The sequence below is a fragment of the Centrocercus urophasianus genome, unplaced genomic scaffold (assembly GCF_019232065.1).
Source record: "Centrocercus urophasianus isolate 14NV4802_14NV808 unplaced genomic scaffold, USGS_Curo_1.0 seq_11, whole genome shotgun sequence".
NCBI lineage: Eukaryota > Metazoa > Chordata > Aves > Galliformes > Phasianidae > Centrocercus > Centrocercus urophasianus.
This window is the reverse complement of record NW_024884253.1, coordinates 89,211,465-89,224,469: the sequence shown is the minus strand read 5'-3', so window position 1 is coordinate 89,224,469 and position 13,005 is coordinate 89,211,465. Positions and strand designations below refer to the sequence as shown.

Below are 13,005 nucleotides of genomic sequence, written 5' to 3'. Positions count from 1 at the left end.
GGAACAAAGGTTATTTAGCCTAGAGAAAAGGGGACTTAAGTGAGACTTTTTGCTTTCTACAGCTGCTTCAGAGGACGTTGCAGCAAGGTGAGGGTAAATGTCCTGTCAGTTGTTGCCTGGGACAAGAGGAAATGGCTTCAAGTTGTGCCAAAGGAGGTTTGGCTTGAATATCAGTAAACTTTTTTGCACTGAATGGGTTGTGAAGCTTTGCAACAGGCTGCTGAGCAGTGGAGTCACCATCACTGGAGACAATGAAAATGTGTAGATGTGGTCTTCAGTGTCATGGCAGAGTTGGCAGTGCTATTTTAATAGTTGAGCTTGATGGTCTTAGAGGTCTTTTCCAACCTAAATGATTCTACGATTGTCTTAATGTGGTCATCTGAGGGTTTGTAAAGCAAAACTGATGTCTCTCTTTTAGAAGATGTAAAGCTTAGTATCAATTTCAAGGTTAGCTGATATTCTTGGATGCGCTATCTTCTTTTATACAAGCAATATTCATACCAGTACAGCACAAGGAAAGCAGTGCATCTGAAACTGAAGATGTACAGTTCTTGGAAACAGCTGTGGTAGAAGAAAATATTACACACATCACCATTTCCAAGTGCAAAAAATCAGCTTGTATTCCAAGTCTGAATAAGTATTTTGTCGTTGTAATATGTAAGTGGTAAGAAAGAAACTTCTTGCTGGCAGAGTTAAATTTTGCGTTTTCAGGAATGAGTTTGGTCCTGTCATTATCTGGCCTTTTCTGCAGTTCAAAAATATGTCCATAAAGAAGGCAAATTGGGCTTCATAGATAAGCACTTGCTGTTTGAGCAGACAATACAGTTGATCTGAGGATAGCTATTTCACAACAGAAGTTTGACTTTTTTTTTTTTTTCCCTCTGCAAATAATATTGTCGTGCCTGAAATGTTTAGATCTCTGGTATCTGCATTTTTCTCCTTTTATCTTTGTGTAGAGATACACACATTATCAGCACAGCTCATGCAGGAAATACCTTTGTATCTGAAACTCTCAAGGGACTCCTCTAAACTCTGAAATGTTTTAATTTGCGTTTCTCAAAGACTGAGGCACAAGCATGGTAATGCTATTGACCAGATCATCTGGTCTCCTAGTGCTGTTATTTACAAAAGAATGTTCAGAAATAAAGGGAAAGTAGTTATTCAGTCTTTTAGTTGTGATTTATTTTCAGTAGTTTAAGGAAATTGAAAATGTGTCTTCTTCTGTCAGTTACTGGAACAGTGATTATGGAGTAATAGATCCAGGTGTTTGATATAAGTGAAATGACCCAATGTCAAAAGACCTTATTGTGAGCAGATAACTTTGCTGATGGATTCATCCTGTAATGTAGTGTCAATGCAGAATTCTACAACAAGCCTTTTAGTTACAAGAGACTTAAAACCTACCCTGCCTGGGGAATACCTTCTTGTTTATTGTGTAAGTTTATGGCAGCATGTTATGAGGTGCTGTGAGTTAAAAGCATGTAGATGTTCTGAAGCTGTAAAACCTGCATGAATGTAAGCGTTTTTCTCAATATAATGCTACTGAAGTGCACAAGAGTGACCTCTGAAATGGGGAAAATGTTGCAAAGATTTTCTGGTGTTAGGGGTGTTTGAGAGTACTAACAGGCTGCTAGTGTACTTGGGCATCAGCATGAATGTTTGACAGTGTTGCTGATAAGCATGTTTTAACTTCAGCTTAGAAATTGATCGAGTCTTGTCTAGCAAGAAGTCAAGCTGGTGGCAGACATGCTCCTCAGTGGCTTTGCCAAGAGAGTGATGGGCAGATCCTTAACAAGGAAAAACCACCCTTACTGTTTCATGTTCTGTATTTCGTTTGATTGTGTTTCATGTCGTGTCACTGTCTGTTGTTCGTCTCTGTGTCCCAGATTCCTAAGCAGAAAGTCTATACCTACCTTTGAATGACTGTAGAGGCAGCTTGTAGCATAATATGTTTCACCTTTTGTATTGTTGGCATTTATGATTGCAGGCAACATCTTACTACATGCTTGTTAGAAGTTCCCAGCAAGCTGTCAAAATCTTGAGAAAGTTTGTGCATTTTAAGAGAAAAATGGAATACATATACTACTATTCTTATGAGCTAAGTGCTTATTTTGATATTTAAATTCAATGCTAAATGTTAATGTTAAATCTTCTTTTTAGGTTTACCTTTACTTGTGCAAAGAACAATTGCACGAACTATAGTACTCCAAGAAAGCATTGGTAAGGGTCGCTTTGGAGAAGTATGGAGGGGGAAATGGAGAGGAGAAGAAGTTGCTGTGAAGATCTTCTCTTCAAGAGAAGAGCGCTCATGGTTTCGAGAGGCAGAAATTTATCAAACAGTTATGCTACGACATGAAAACATTCTTGGATTCATAGCTGCGGACAATAAAGGTTAGAGATGTTACTAATTACTTTTGCTGATTGTTGTATTCTCAGAGTGATAATTACAAGAACTATTTTATAAATAGACAGTTAAGATTTAAAAAAATGTTACTTGAACACTTAATGTGACATGTTTAATAATCAAAACCTGCTGCTTTTTTTTTTTCTGGAAAACATCTTTACATCTTACAAATTAAAAAAAAAAAAAAAAAAAAAAATTCCCTATAGAGGTATAATTTCCACAAGCTGCTGGGGCCATGTGTTGCCTTGTTTTGAACAAGCTAAGCATGTAGTTTGGGGTTTTGGTGACTTCTTTACTTGTTTTGTTTGATACCCAATTTTGCAGTGTGTTCAGTATCTGCTGTAGTTGCAGGCATGGGCAGGAACTTCGGTTCCCACTACTCGTGAATTCCCTGGGTTTAGCTTCTATAGAAATAATTGTATTCGTACTGTTAGTAAGTTGAAGTTATGCTGCATGCTTCTAGGTAAACTTACGCATTACAGTATTTCAACTTCTGTTCCTTCATCTTAATTAAAAGCTGTACCTCTGTAGGTAAAGGTTAGCTTTGTTCAATCAGCCTATCTTACGTGCTAAGTGTGTTTCTAGTTATGTTGGGCAATGTACTGCAGAGGAATGAGTACAATTACCTTGCTCTTGAGAAATGCTTTTGTCATTCTGTTTGAAGCTGTGCTGCTAGCAGGGAAGAAGGAATTTGACTGGATGGTCTTCCTAATTTACCGAAATTACATGTCATTAATTAGTTTATCAGATGATTATCTTTAGTATGATAGTCAAGCTGTTTCACTTCAAGGAGGAGAAGTTTCGGTTTGAAAAAGTAGTTCTTCAAAGTTCAGTGGGATACATTTTACTGTAAGATACTAGAGAACATAAGCAATAAGGTAGTTTTCATAGCTTCTTTTTAAACATTTGACTTGGAACATGAATCTGGGGTTAAAATTCTAATTACCCAGCAGTACTCAAACTTTAAAACTTAGCATTGTCTTATGGACAAACATGCATTTAATTGTAGTTGGAATTTGGTTGCATAGGTTAGATGAGGCGCAGGTAGTCTATTATACTCTTCTGAAGGAGACTGTCTAAAATGAAGATTACTTGGAATTCATGTTCTATAATCAGTGTCCTAAAAACAAATCTGAAAGATTCTTTATTTAGAACTTCAAATTTTATTGATCTTACGAAATAAACTTTTTGCTTCTGAGTTGTTTTGATCTTAAAACGTTTTCAGAAAGTTTCTTGCAGATGGGTGGAATTATTAAACTTTTGAATAGGTTTCCAAGATACCTAGATTCTTGCATTATTTCTTTTACCATTCTGATACTGCTTGAGGTTCCTGATCATGTTGTCTTAGATAATTAGGTTACTTTATCATGGAAGGTTGTGCTACTCTATGTAATTGTGACCGAGTGTAACTACTTTTTCATGCTTGATAATGTGAGTCGTATAATTGGGAACTTTGTGGCAGATGTTGTTTACTCTGCAACCAGAATATTCAGGGTCACCAAGTAATAATTAACCACACTGTCAACAGCATGAGACTTAATAAATTCATAATAATTTGTGTTCTGCCATACCACTAAAGAAAGATAAATGCATAGCTTGTCAGATAAAGTGAAGATGTAGTAGTGGTGCCATCTAAAAGCTGAACTCCAGTGTTCTTACTGCTGCATTTCAACTGGTCTGTATCTAATAATATTCATGTAAGCTTGTATGTAAGACCATGGCTTGTTTAGAATCTAATAGAAGGGCCACAAACATACATAATTCAAAAAAGGCTTCTTTCAGAAAGGGTAATATGCCAAGCTTTTATTCTTCTTCCTTTGGAAAGTAGATAAAAAACACTAAATATTAAGATGAATGAAGTAGCAAAAAAAAGTCCAGGAGCAATCAAAAAGGACATTAGGCGGAGTTGGTTGAAGGATCAGGTGGTGTTTTCCTCTGTCCTTCAATGAGCAGGGAGCAGTACTTAAAGGAACAGGCAGACCCAGCTGATCAATACATGGCTCCAAGGCTGGAGTCACCAGCAGAATTTTGTGGTTCTTGATTATGGGGTTTCCTGTACAACATCAGGCCTGCTGGCACCTGAAGGGAAGCACCTTTCTTACGGGGTTTGAAAAGAATTTTTATCTGCTGGAGTGAGCAGGACTGATTTGTAAAGCTTTAAAGTAGATCCAGAGAGAGAAAAGGGAAAAACCAGGCTTACCAGTGATAAACTGTGGAATGGCATAGCAGCATTTGAGAGGCTGCATGCTAATGATAACCTTCAGTCTGCTCCACAAGGTGCTTGGCACACTGGATCAAAATGTTTCTGCAGCAGTGTATGCAACATGAGGAATAAAGCAGGAGGAGCTAGAAGTCTTGGCTCTGTCCCAGAGCTTTGATCACACATAAGTGAAACCTGCTTGGAAGACACCTGTGACTGGTGTGTCACAGTGGGAAATTTTTCTATCTCCAGAAGGGATAGGAATGCAGAGATGCTGTTTGCCATTGCAGAAAGAAAATTTGTGTGTCAAAAGCTCAGTATGAGTTGATACTGGTCAGTACTATGGGGAACAACCAAAAGGGCTTTTTAAAATGTGTCAACAGCAAAAGGAGGAGCATAGATAACTTTATTTCAATTGATGAGGACGGATACCTTACAAGTAGGGATGCACATAAAGCAGGGATGTTTAAAGCTGCCTTTGCTGCTGTCTTGAGCATCAGTGAACATCTGGAGCCCCTGGAGCCCTGAGTTAAAGCACTATGACTGTCTTAACAATAAACTCCCAGTCAGTTCTGACCTTGTGTTGGATTTGCTGCTTCAGCTGGATGCACATAAATCTATGAGATCTAATTCATCCGAGGTTCTTATAGGGATGGGTATCAAAAAATAACATCAGCCTTCAGTTATTTTTCACTGTCTTGGGAATCTGGAGAAGTGCCAATTAAGTAGAAGTAGACAAACGTTGACTCGGTTTTCAAGAAGATCAAGAAAGAAAACTAGTAATTAAAAGCCTGTCAGTCTCACTTCGGTGCCTGGCAAAATTACGGAGAATATTCTGTGGGTTACTGAAAAACATCTGAAAGGCAGTGCAGTCATTGGCCACAGTCAGCAAGGGTTTGTAGGGGAGGATCCTGTTAACGAACCGAATCGCTTTGTATGATGAGGTTACCTGCCTAGCTGACCAGACAAAACCAGTTGATGTAATATTTTTGGATTTCAGTCAAGTTTTCAAAACTGGTTCTCTCAGTATCCTTCTGAACAGAACAGTCAGCGTGCAGCTAGACAAAAACATAATGGGATGAGGGAGATGAGGGAGCAGTTGACTGATGCTCAAGCCCAGAGGGTTACAGTAAATGGCTGGTGGTCAGTCATTAGTGGGGTTCTGCAAGGCTTTGTTTTAGGGTCAGTTCACTTTAATGACTTGAATACAAAACTCGAAGGTATACTAAGTAAACTTGCAGGTGATACTAATTTGAGAGGGACTGCTGACTCCCAGGAGAGGGTACAGAGGTCTTGCAGAGAGATCCTGACAAATTGGAGGGTGAAGTGACTACCAACCACGTGAAGATGAAGGAAAGTAAGCCCTGGATTTTTATACCTGGGACAGGATAACCCTGAATAAGTGTACAGACTGTGGAATGAGAGGTTGGAAAGGAGGCTCCACAGAAAGGGATCTGGGAGTTTTGGCTGATGGCAAGCTGAATCTGAGTCAGCAGCATGCCCTGATGGTCAAAAGGGCCAGCTGTATCCTGGGATACATCAGACCTGGCACTGCCAGATGGTTAAGAGGAGAGATTGTCACACTGTGCTCTAAACTGGTGAGTCCTCAACCTTGAGCAGCATGCGAAGTATTGGGCACCACATTGTAAGGAGGACATGAAACTATTAGATGGTGACAGGTCTGTAGCAAAACTTGTGAGGAGTGGATGAATTCCCATGGTTTGTTCAGCCCAGTCAAGAGGCTGAGGGGAGGCTCTATGGCAGCCTACAGCCTCCTTATGGAGGGAGCAGAGAGGCTGGTGCCGATATCTACTCTCTGATGGCAGTGACAGGACCCAGGGGAATGGCATAGAGCTGTGTCAGGAGAGGGTTGCACCCTTCACCAGAAGGTTGTTGGGCACTGTAACACCTCATGTCATGACATATGCCTGCTGGTGTTGTTCAAGGAATGTTTGGATACGGTGCTCTCAGAAACATGGTTTAAATTGTGGGTGGTGATGTGTGCAACCAGGAGTTGGAAGGGACCCACAAGGATCATCGAGTCCAAATTGGGATATTCTGTGATTTATTTATTTATTTGTTTATTTTTGCACCTTTCAGGTAGTAGAATTGTACAAAAGAAAACAGAAGGATTTGTAATTAGAAATGTGTTCTCTTCTTAGGTAAGCATCTAGAGTTCAGAGGAAAAGACTTTATGTGTAGCCAATACAGTCTTGACTCAGCACAGTGGTGGTTTTTCATGAACAATCTAGTCTTTGGAAGATCTGTTTCAATGCAGTAGACCTAGTAGATAGCTTAAATTTAATTGCTCCTGGATATCTGCTGAATTCTGTACTGACTGTTGTGTAGCTTAAACGTACAGAAATCCCATCCATAAGAAACAGGATGAGTCAGTGACTGCGTGACTGTGCGTATGATGCTAATGGCCAGGCATTGTTTCAGTCAGTGTGGGGATGTAACTGGTGAAGCAGTAAAATGAAAGTAAGAAAATGTTCTGACGTGACTAGGTTATTTCATTTTGAACTCCTACAGCTTTTTCGAGCTTATTGAATATGTGCATTGGAAAGAGCATCATTTTATGTGCCTGTAAATGCTTATCTAATGGTTCTGTGAAACTGGTTTAGTGAAGTTACGTTTGAAAGTAAGCTGTGAATGTAGGGAGCTAGAATTCTTTTTCTAGTATAAGAATTGTTTTAATGTAATTTAGACTTTTATGTTCCTGCTCTGAAATGTTCAGATTATTTTAAAAATGCATTGTTACTGATGTAGTTTCTCCTTTAATGGTAACTGACCTCTCTTGAACCACACATGTAGAAGTGTTTCTTTAAAGTATTCTCACCCACTCAACAGTGCTTAAATATATAGTCTATGATCTGCAGATCTGGCATGTTGTGCTTCTGACTTTTCTGAGCCCAGCGTGTTTTTGAGGAGATTGGAGGAAGAAAAAAGAAATGTAAGAAGCTGCAGAACTTTCAGTTTGATTAGCAGTATACTTATGATAGGAGCTAACTTCTGCATTCGTTTCTTCCTGTTCTTCATATGTTTAGCTTGTGTTGTCACCTGTTATTAGGAATAATGGCTGTGTAGTTTGGGATAGAGGTCCTGAACTACAACTTTATAATTGTAATTATAAAATACAGCCACAAAAGTAGCTATAAAATACTTCTGAGATCTGTCTTGAGAGCTTTAAATTAATAAAGAAATAATTAGAAAACCTACGTGGTGGCAGGACTGTTCTTCTGTGGATGTACTTTCAGCTTCCTAGGTCAGAAGGCCTTTCTTCCCCATGATTTGACTTGTTAAATAGTCTTCTTTCTGTAGATAAACTTCAAGACATTGTGTCCAGTGTTCTTGTAGTTTGAGCAACTGGATTCTTGCCTGTCACTTTTCTATCTTGAGGTATTTGTGTATTGCAGCCTGTCTGTCTGTCTGTCTCATAGTTCAGTGGAAAATCATACAGCAAACTGGTTTTCTCATAACTGGTGTTTTTCATTCTCTTTATCCCTTGTTCTCTTTGGAAACCACAGTTCTGGCCAGCAACTTTGAGGTCACTGGTGGTGGGATTTGGTTTAGTTCTTGAAATAAAACATCAGGCTGCTGCTTGCAAGCTCCCATTCCAGGAGGAAAATCCAACATCTGCTCGTAATTGTGGGCAGTGTGTCACAGACTGAGGCTGGATAAGTAATGGGGAGAGACTGAAAGAGTTATGAGGCAGTACTTGATTTGCACAGGCACATAGTTGAACAGAAGTATGGTTGAGGGCAGGAGATAACTGGTTATTTTTTTTTTTAACACTTACTACCTGAAGTAATTAACCTGGTAAAGCAAAAATAGAGTAATAAGTGAAGCAAGTTAAGCTATAAACTCGTAATAAACTTGCAGAAGTTTTTAGACAGGTATTTTTTTCTACCTGTAGTCTGGATGATTTTGGACTGGTACTGGTGTCATTAGCTTTGCATCATGCATTCATACCGTTCCCTAAGCAGGAGCAATAGCAACATAGGCTTTCTGCAGTTTGCCTTTTAATTTAAGTAAATGAATATTCCCTAAGCTGCTCATAATGTTTTTGCATTGTAAGACCTTTACAGAGGCATTTAAATGTTACGAGGATAGAAGTAAAGACTTGAAGTCTACCTGGTGGAGGTTACAAAACATAGTTTGCAATCCCTAAGCACTGTGTAAGAGTGGGGTCTGTGGGTGCAGTTTTGTGTGTGTGATATTCATGCCGGTGTTGTTTTGCAGACAATGGTACATGGACACAGCTGTGGTTGGTGTCAGATTATCACGAACATGGGTCACTCTTTGATTACCTGAACAGGTATACAGTAACCGTGGAAGGAATGATAAAATTAGCCTTGTCCACTGCCAGTGGCCTTGCTCATCTTCACATGGAAATTGTAGGCACACAAGGTAATCTTTAAATTATTCAGTCTGTTACGTGGCTAAAATAGATTTACGGTTTTTTTTTTTTTTAGTGACACTTAGCTCTTTGTACTTTGTCTTAATTAGAACACTGAACTTTCTCAGACTAGCTTTTTTGCAACTGCTTGCTTTTGTAATCTTTTGAGGAGCTGAGTTAATTGAGAAATGTTTGTTTAGGACCTATAATAATTTCTGAACTAAAATAAGATCTTAATTTGATGTAGACAGCGTGTTTCAGTATATGTTTCTACTGAGAACAAGGTGAAATTAGAAGTTTTTCTTCTACTACTAATAAAAAAAAAAAGGGTGAACTTCTGAAAGTCCATTAGTTGTAAAAGTGTGCTTATCCCTTGTTCATTGATGGTAACAGGCTTTCTCTCAACTGTCACCCACCAGCTACGTTCCTTTACGTGCTAAAATGGCTGCTTTTGTACTACTACAGCAAAATCATTTTGTTTTCCTTCAAAAGCTTACAAAGAGAATAAACTGTCAGAAACTTCCTTACTGTTAAGACGTATATAAAGTTTCTAGTTTTACTGATGCACTTTGTGGTTTTTCTAACTGCTGATATTTTGAGGCATTCTGGGGGCTTGGGTCTTTTTTAACCTTCCCTTCTGTGATGTATCCAGTTCTTGTGATTATGTAATTATCTTTCATACACTACACATATGCAGTGCCTAGTTTCGATTTGTGGCAGCGTTAAGGAGCTGTTTCATGAGATAGAAGTCTTTTGACAGCAAGTAGTACTTATGCACTGCATATATGTACATAGGATGAGGGAGGGAAGCAGCATAGACTAGGGTAATACCATAAGCATTTAGTGCACTTTTCTGGTCAGCTAGCTAGTCCACAAAGAATGATTTCAGGGATTATCTTGAGGATGAGCTCAAAGTAGCAGATCTGGAAAGAATTCCGTAACTTGAAACAAAATCTGCACCAGGTCTAGAATATTAGCAGTTGTGTTTTACATATGTGTTATTTTTGTTTTCTCTTTACAGGCAAACCAGCAATTGCCCACAGAGATTTGAAATCAAAAAACATATTGGTAAAAAAGAATGGAACATGCTGCATTGCAGACCTGGGGCTGGCAGTTCGACACGATTCAGCTACGGACACAATTGACATTGCCCCCAACCACAGAGTAGGAACAAAAAGGTAAAAACTATCGGTGTGATGTATCAGATGTCTTCTTAATAAAATGCTTTGCTTTTTCTTCTGTTTCAATTTGTTTTTTAGCTACAGACTTAAAAAAAATAAATATAAACAGTACCAAGTAGATTTCTGTTGCAGGCAGTTCAGCTGGTGAGTTAGACTGTATTTAAAGCACACAGTGGTGCTTTTGGCTTCTACTGCTAGCATGTATATAAAATGCTTGAAAACGTGTCCTGCTACATTTTGCACAAGTATACATTAAACGATTAGAAGACCTCAGAAATACCTATAGAGATTTCACTTGCTCTGTCTTTGTATTTTATGCCTTGTTGCCATCTGGGTGCATGTAAGTTGGGATGTTGAAAGTAAAGCGTGTGCTTTTCTTTTTACTTGTCAATTTTCCTTGCTTTTTTGGGGGCAGTACTTTATTTGTTTCAAATTTGAATCCCACATGGTAGAACAATGTGCAGAGTCTTGAGCATAGACTTCCATGGAGTTATATTTTTAAGAGAAAAAAAAATCTCGAGGCAGTCATCTGTTGCATAAACAGAATTACCAGTGGATGGACCAATATTGCTCTCTTTTTAAAAAAAAAAAAAAAAAAAAAAGTCTACCTCTGAATTTGGATATGTAGATTTTTCTCATTCTCAAAGTAACTTGAGATATGCATAATTGCACTTTTAAGTGCAAATAATTAAGTGCTTCAGTGTTAAATCAGTGATGTTGTACCAAAGTCTGTCACTGAGAAATGTATGGAAACCCTGTCATATAGGGCTGTGCAGTATTAAATTCAGCCATATGCTCTAGCTGCCTTGGAGGATATTCTGTACTGATGTTGTCTGATCTGATTGTTAAATCAAAAATGATTTTTTTCTCTTCGCTTCAGTGAGTGATGCTATGTGTGCACGTGTGAACAAAGCTTTTAGAACTTTAAATGCAAGTTGTTTTACTGACAATTACATTGCTGAGATTACTTCATTCTAAAGCTCTGCTATCTTGCTCCCTTACCAAATTAAAAATGCTACACAAGTGGCCAGATGATTTACTTCCTGAATTTCTGCTAGATTACAAAATACTCCAAAATCCTCACTAATCATTGCCTCATGCTTCTTCACAAGGTTGAAGATGTAGCAGCTCTCTTTCTGCAATGGGCAGCATCAGGACTAAGTCCACTGCCCGCTTTAGACTTTAGTCACTTCTTTGACAACTGTTCATTTTCATAGAAAGGCTTGGTGCCTTCTTCCTCCCTTTTGTGTATTTTTAGGTAAGTAACTCTGCATCTTCACTTATTTTTCCATAGTAAAGCTCAGCTTGCACCTATTCAATAACAACTATACTTCAGTTGCTGAATACCAGTATCTCTTCTGGTATCTCTTCTTTGCATGGAAGCTCTCTATGCAAATTTAGAGAGACTAGACTAAGTTAATATTTTTTTTGCAGTGATTATCTACAGTAAAACTTACAGTCTAGGGAGGAAGCCAAGCTTCCTCTTAAAAGTTTCAGGGGTGAGAATATCCTTGTTTTTCTGTTCTTCCTTGAGGGCATGAATTCAACCACGGGCCTCTGAGTTTTTCTGTTAAAATTCTTGTCCCTAGGATGACTTAAAAATGGGACAGCCTTCATTAGTACGTGTTTAAGGGATTTTGCCTAACAGACCAGCATCATGGTTGGGGTATTTTGGTTTGTGCTTTTTTTCCCCTATCCTTCAAACTCCTTCATTATTCTTGTCCCCACCGTCCCCATATGATCTTGAGATAGATTAAATATTTCCTTAGGACCAGAAGCTGAGCATTATACTGTTAAGGACATGAAGTAACGTAAGATTATAAACCAGTATTTGTGCAAAGTCCTTGAAATCAGGAAACGCTTGCTATAATCCTGCATTTTTCTTGATTTAAGTTTTCAATGTAGATGTCCTAGAATCATTTGAGACTTGTAAAAGACTGACATACAAGTTTATAACCACATTCACTTGGTAAATGCAGTCAAGGTAAGCCTCATGTTCCTGTTCAGACAGTTGTTCTCTGCTTGTGCTGTTATCATGTGGGGGATTTATATGCCTATACTTTGCTCAGGAGAACCTTGTCTTCAACAACCCTTATTGGACTATGCATATTTTTGCATTCTTATTGATAGCCCTTCCTTCTTTGTATGTCACTTCCAATCTTGTATTTTACATGCTACCTCTGGTGCTAAGAAAATGGGAGTCCTAGTATATTTAAGTCTCTGCTGTACTATTGCTGATTGGATATAGTTGTGTATAAGCTTCTGTGACTGTTCCAGAAGTAGAACTATTGGCTGACATTGCAGTAATCTATACATGTTAATTATCTGAGACCTCATGCATTTAATACTTAATCTGTAGGGGCTGCTGCCACAATCCTATCTTCTCTCTTTGACAGAGAGCCCTTACTCTGCTTCTCTGATCCCAGTCCTGCAGAAACTGGTACCTGTCAGCTGGAACTGTGGGCCCTGTGACCCATGGTCCCATTCCAGTGTCTGAAGCAGTGACCTTCATTTGCTCCTTCCTTCTCGCTGGCAGTGAGACAATGACTTGCTCCAATTGCTGGCAACCCAGTCCCAGGGATGTCTTCACCCACTGTTTGACTGCAGTTCTGGCCCAGAATTCGCTCGTACTGTTTCCCCCACAAGAGCTGTCACTCCAGATGTATGCTCCAAAGACTTCTAGGACGTGCAGTTCCATTTCCAGTTGCTGAAACATTCTTCCTCTGTAGCTGATGGCACTCCAGGCCCAGTGGCACCTTCATCCCTGGTCTGATTCCAGTTACTGGCTCTGATTCACACCTATTTCCAGCTGTGGCCTGTA

General features: G+C 38.9%; 1 protein-coding gene across 2 annotated transcripts in view; it reads left to right on the top strand.

Moving 5' to 3' along the window:
• TGFBR1 (transforming growth factor beta receptor 1) overlaps window positions 1–13,005 on the top strand; it is a 32,226-nt gene that overhangs the window by 9,905 nt on the left and 9,316 nt on the right. For both annotated transcript variants that reach the window (XM_042833467.1, XM_042833474.1), the window contains exons 4-6: window positions 2,161–2,391; window positions 8,847–9,014; window positions 10,025–10,181. In XM_042833467.1, the coding sequence (XP_042689401.1) occupies window positions 2,161–2,391; window positions 8,847–9,014; window positions 10,025–10,181 (556 nt within the window). The remainder of the gene's footprint in view (window positions 1–2,160; window positions 2,392–8,846; window positions 9,015–10,024; window positions 10,182–13,005) is intronic.